Raw genomic sequence first — 5,987 nt, forward strand, 5'->3', positions numbered from 1 at the left:
TTTGGATATTTGGAGAATATCTACCTACTGATCTTACAACATCTCTGTAAGTATTTACTCATCCGAAAACTAAGTTTCAATGGCAAATTGTTTCCCCTTTTGTTGTTAGTAATTTTAAATAAATTGTTTTCGTCCTATTTCTAAAGTGGGCTCTATACCCTTAACTTTTGCCTATTCAGTTACTGAGGAAAAGTGTATTAACTTTAAATAGGTATCTATGGGGTTGGTGGATGGCCGCAGGTGCTTGACGCCCTTCAAGAACCGAATCACATCCTGGTGAGCCGCCAAGGGATGACCTTCGACTTTACCGAGAAGGGAGCCGAGAGCAGACACTTGCACGCACAATGAACTGAAGGAAAGACCCTTGGAGAGTTCCTCCTGGAGGAAGGAAAGTACCAATGAAATCGGAGCGGAGCGTGCCAAGACAGCCAATTCCGCACAAACGGTCTCAAAAACTTTCCAAACGCGTACATAAGTCAGAGAAGAAGACTGCTTACGAGCCCGCAGTAGAGTGGAGATAACTTCCTCCTTTTAGCCTTTACGCCTCAGGCGTCTCCGTTCAAAAGCCAGGCCACTAGACAAAAGCGATCGGCCTGGTCGAAAAATACGGGCCCCTGCCGAAGCAGACGAGGAAGATGGCCGAGACGAAGAGGCCCGTCCGTCGCCAGGTTGACGAGATCCGCGAACCACAGTCTGCGAGGCCATTCGGGTGCTACCAGAACAACTGGCCCTTTGTGGAGTTCTATTCTTCGGAGAACTTTTTCCACCAGAGGCCACGAAGGACGTCTGTGGGCCGGGAGAGCTAGAGCATCCCTCCCTCCGAACAGTGCTCCCTCCAGTGGATGAAGAATCTGTTGGCCTTGGCATTGCGCAAGGTTGCCATGAGGTCAACCCCACCTGTTGACGATCAAATCCATGACTTCTTCCGAGAGTTCCCACTCTCCCGGATAGAGAGACTGGCGACTGAGGAAATCGGCCTGTACATTCTCCTTGCCCGCTATATGGGAGGCCGCCAGGTAATCCAGATGATGCTCATATAAACTAAAACTAATTATCAGAATAAAATTAGAAACATCACAAATTATAGGTTTGTGATCAAAGATAAAAAACCCTGAAAATGTGGGAGGTATAGGTGGGGGATATGTAATTAATTTAACGCACTAAATAGAAATAAATGTGCGAGGCATAGGGACCTTTGTTTGCAATTTTATTTTTCTTTGAAATTTATCAATGTTTATTACAACAAGAAAAAAAAAGATTTACCTGGAAAAATTAGTCTTTTCCACGGATTTCTTTCTGTTGCAATAAAAATTGATAAATTCCTAGGAAAAATAAAATAAATAAATGAAAGTTCCTGGTGGGGCAGTATTCTGTCAAGAAAAATCATGAACGATGACAATGCTCTAAACCAGGGTTCGTGGAAGCACTAGGCGACTGCCTAGAGTGCCACCATGCAGGGAGTGGAAGAGTGATGGTATGTCGTTCTTGCCGGCATGGAACAGAAGAGGAAGTGGGGTCACAGAGACTTCTACCAGCAGGACAGAGATGCCATCATTGCAGTAGGAGAAGCTTCAGGTCCATGAGGCCTAAAAAATAAGCACTGAAGGGCATGCCCATGGGGCCAAAAAAAAAGCAAAGATGCAGGAGCTTCAGTACTGACAGGCCTGCAGAGCAAAGAAAAGTAAAGCAACAGAAGTTCCAGCAGTGGCAAGCCCACAGAAATGATGAAAGGAGGCAGAGCAGGAGCTTCGATAGCAGCAACACGGAGGAGCAAGACACCAAGCAGTGATGAGCAGGGCCAAAGAAATGAGGTGGAGCAGGAAGCTGAGCAATGGCAGGCCTGAAGAATAGAGCAGGCGCAGTCAAAGCTCAAAAAGAGAAGATTATGGCTGTAGCTATTGCTTTCATAGACTCATTCCTACTTACTGTTTATCTTTCGTTTACTTGAATAGTTACCCCAGTTTTTTATTCTTGTTAATTGTAAACCGATCCGATATGGTTATTTACTATGAAGGTCGGTATATAAAACTGTTAAATAAATAAATAAATAGAGGGAGAAAGTAAGTGCGTGAGCATTCTTGTGTATGTGTGTGGGACAGCATGTATAAGCGTGTGAGAATGTGTTTATGAACATGAGAGAGTGCGTGTGTGAGGGAGAGAAAAGTCTGTGGCATAACCACCCCTTGGTAAGCCACATTCTCACAGCAGCTGGAAATCAAAGTTTACAGATATGGAGAGCAGCGGATATTTTTTTAATATTTATTAGTTTTATATTGTTTGCTGCTTTGAAATAGGTTATGATGTTTGGAAATTAAAAAAAAAAATAGAATTTAATGAATTTGATATAACACATCTAGCAAGAACATCCACTGTTCTAAATATAATTTTTAACGGTGTGCGTGAGGAGGGCCGAGGCACAAAGCTGTAGGGTCCCCACCACGCCAAATTACCTTGCACCAGCTCTGTTCTAAATCAGACAAGAAACAAAGTTAAAACAAAAACATCTCTATTGAGGGAGGAAAGAAGATTCACAGCGTTCTGCCCCGCAATTAATGCTACAAAGTGCTAACAGAGATCTCAAGAAGCAGAGAGCGTGTCAACGGTGGATACCAGACTGGTCCGCAAAGCTTGAACAAAAAAAAGCAGCCTCTAGGGCTCGGATGGCAAACTCTAGACTTCACGTGACACAAAACAAATATTCATGACAGTTGCATACATTTCATACAGGAGTTATATTAATTTGCATAATTTGGTTAGCTGGAAAAGCAAGCTTATTTGTGGCACTCAAGGACCGGAGTTCACTGTTCTGAGGGTCGCAACATGTGAAACAAACGTCTGTCTACTGAGACACAACAGGGGCGCAACCCAGAAGCGGGTCGAGTCTCTCTTCACACTGAGGGGCGCAGCCCTGCAACCAGACGGGTCTCTGGTATAACAGACCGGAATACATAGTGGGAAATAAAAAGAGCCGCTAAACAGCACTGTGAACCGCGATCCCTTACTTTACCTTTCTCTTCAGCGGCCTTTTACATTCACTTCCGCCCTTCTCCGGCACTTCCGTTCGCTAGCGCCCTCCCCCCCCCCCGGCAAGAAATTTCCAGGCACAACTAATCCAAATCCTCATTCCTCAGCATCAGTCGACAGGCAAAAGTAATAGATGGCAGAGTTCAGCATTCGGCTGATCCCTTGTTCCCCTCTTAACCGTATTAGGATCTGCTTGTACCGAAGAAGAGAGCTATGCGCCACTGCCTACATCATCACGGAGCATCTGCTGCCACACTGCATGCTGGGATTATAGTTCCAGTCATATCTTGTATGTCACTGTGGCAATAAAATGCTTCGGACTGTTAGTGAACCGGGCCCCGGGCTCCAGCGGAATCGCCCTGGGAGAACGGGGTCGGGAAGGCGGAAGCTGGCTGATCACGCTCGTAGTGGGAGGCGATGAGCCGTAGCACTTTGGCCCCAACCTCACCGACTGTTGTTCCGAACAATTCGGAACACCCCTGATGCGGTCAAGACACAAGTGGCATCCCGGCGGTAGAGGAGGAGAAAGAGAGCGAATTTGCTGTTGCTCACCTCCACCTCCTGCCAGCCGGATCAGTATAGGAAGCGGGATTCCACAGGCCAAAAGAGCTAAGGGAGAGTGAGTAAATGGATGTATCCAGGGGCAGCTCAAGGCAACTTGCTGCCTGAGGCCAAGAATGAGATGGCGCCTCCCCCAAACAACGGTACAGGTCAACTCATTAACAGGCCGATACAGTACAGTGCGCTCCGATGGAGCGCACTGTTAGCCTGCTCTTGGACGCGCGTTTTCCCTTACCCCTTATTCACAGGTCGATACAGTATCGTTCGGTCGAAGATTGCCCGTCTGTAACGTGCTCGGAGCGCATAATTCGGGCGCGTAAGGCGATTCAGCTATACAGTCTCCAGTTTCACGCGTCCTTAGCGCTTCTTAAAACAGACGCATAACCCTTTCCGCACCCGGCATGTAAATGAACGAATTAGCTGTATAATGTATAATGGGAATTAGCTATTCCCCTCCGATACCGTAACGCGCGCTCAGATTATCTCCTTAGTAACCCGCTGTTTTGCCGCGGCCTTAACGTGTTAGTTTACCGCCTCCCCCTAGTAGGAGTTAGGACTGTGAGTCTAGTAACAAATCCATCGACACCGCTTAAGATACTCAAAAACAATAAAACACAATAAAAAAAAAAAGCGATACAGAGATGATCGAGAAAATGTAATGCTGTGGGATACATAAAACCTGTCAGAAGAAAAAATTAAAATTTTTAAATACCTGTCGGAGGGCCGCGTGGGTCCAGGCGGCGGTGGGGTGGACGCGCGTTAGTTTCAGACGACCGGCGGCGGGATCCGGGGGGCCGGTGGTCGCATGTTAAATCTAGGCCGCGGGCGGGTGGGCGCTTGTTCCAGGCGGCGGCGGGGGCGGGTGGACGCGCGTTAGTTTCAGACGGCTGGGGGGCGGGTGGTCGCGTGTTAAATCTAGGCCAGGTCGCACAGGCGCGCATTCATCCGCCTGGATGAGTGAATGAATGCGCGCCTGTGCGACCCCTGCGATTCGGCGCTCAAGGCAGTCACATGCCGTGACGTCACGCCTTGAGCGCCGAATCGCAGGGGTCGCACAGGCGCGCATTCATTCACTGCCGGTGGGGGCTGCCGGAGAGGCAGCCCCCACCGGCAGTGAATGAATTCATTCATCCAGGCGGCGAAAGCAGCCGGCTCCTCCGCCTGGATGAATGAATGCGCGCCTGTGCGACTCCTGCGATTCGGCGCTCAAGGCGTGACGTCACGGCATGTGACTGCCTTGAGCGCCGAATCGCAGGGGTCGCACAGGCGCGCATTCATTCATCCAGGCGGAGGAGCCGGCTGCTTTCGCCGCCCGGCCTAGATTTAACACGCCGCCCGGCCTAGATTTAACACGTGACCACCCGCCCCCCGGCCGTCTGAAACTAACGCGCGTCCACCCGCCCCGCCGCTGCCGCCGCCTGGAACAAGCGCCCACCCGCCCGCGGCCTAGATTTAACACGCGACCACCGGCCCCCCGGATCCGCCGCCGGTCGTCTTAAACTAACGCGCGTCCACCCGCCGCCGCCTGGAACAGGCGCCCACCCGCCCGCGGCCTAGATTTAACACGCGACCACCAGCCCCCCGGATCCCGCTGGCCGCCTGGACCCACGCGGCCCTCCGACAGGTATTTAAAAATTTTGTTTTTTACACTTCCTGGTGCCTGTCATTTGAAATGACAGGTACCAGCGCACCCAGGTTACTGTATAGGCTGTATTAAGCGCCTATACAGTAAAATGGGTTACGCGGGCATAACCCTTCCCTAACGCTTTACAGCCGCGCCATGCATTTGCATGCAATTAGAAGAGAGTATCAGGCGCTAGGTCAAGAGAACTGTGGGTGCGGGGAGGAAGGGTGCGCCTGACACTGCCGCACTGTTTCTACCGCGGCCTTACTGTATCGACCCGTAAGTGAGTTGCTCAGTGAGTCTTGAATTTTTTGGATGTGCAGTCTTTATTTTTCTGGGTACTGTGAAACCCCAGGTTTGAGGAGTCACACTGTCCCCAGAAAACCCTCATGAAGGAGCAGGTGGTACGGTACTTGCCCCATATCCAAGGGGAAACCCAGTTGGTGGGTGGGAGGTTGTCAGAAGAGATGCACATGTGCAGGAGCAGGCAAGGCCTCTGCAGTGCTTGCTAGGGCCCTCAAGGTCCAAGCAAGTGAGCAAGGGTTTAACCTACAAGTGTCAGCAGCAGCAGCTCTTGCTTTACTTCTGCTATGAAGGAAGAGATGTGATGTGTGCTCTTCATTCCTGCCATGAATATTTAATTCTGGGTGGCTGGGGAGGAGCCAGAAGCAGCAGAAGCTCTTGCTCTGTTTCCTCTGTGAACATTTAATTCTTGGGGTGGGAGGCAGGAAGGAGCCAAAGATGAGGCAGGAGCTCTTGTTCCACTCTCCAGTCCTTA

General features: G+C 49.9%; 1 protein-coding gene across 1 annotated transcript in view; it reads left to right on the forward strand.

Annotated features, from left to right (window-relative positions):
• LOC115097575 (prostaglandin-H2 D-isomerase-like) overlaps window positions 1-3,452 on the forward strand; it is a 27,533-nt gene extending 24,081 nt beyond the window's left edge. The window contains exon 7 of the mRNA XM_029613510.1: window positions 3,211-3,452. Within this exon, the coding sequence (XP_029469370.1) occupies window positions 3,211-3,452 (242 nt within the window). The remainder of the gene's footprint in view (window positions 1-3,210) is intronic.
• The last annotated feature ends 2,535 nt before the right edge of the window (window positions 3,453-5,987 follow it).

This window comes from Rhinatrema bivittatum, chromosome 8 (assembly GCF_901001135.1).
Source record: "Rhinatrema bivittatum chromosome 8, aRhiBiv1.1, whole genome shotgun sequence".
NCBI classification, from domain to species: domain Eukaryota; kingdom Metazoa; phylum Chordata; class Amphibia; order Gymnophiona; family Rhinatrematidae; genus Rhinatrema; species Rhinatrema bivittatum.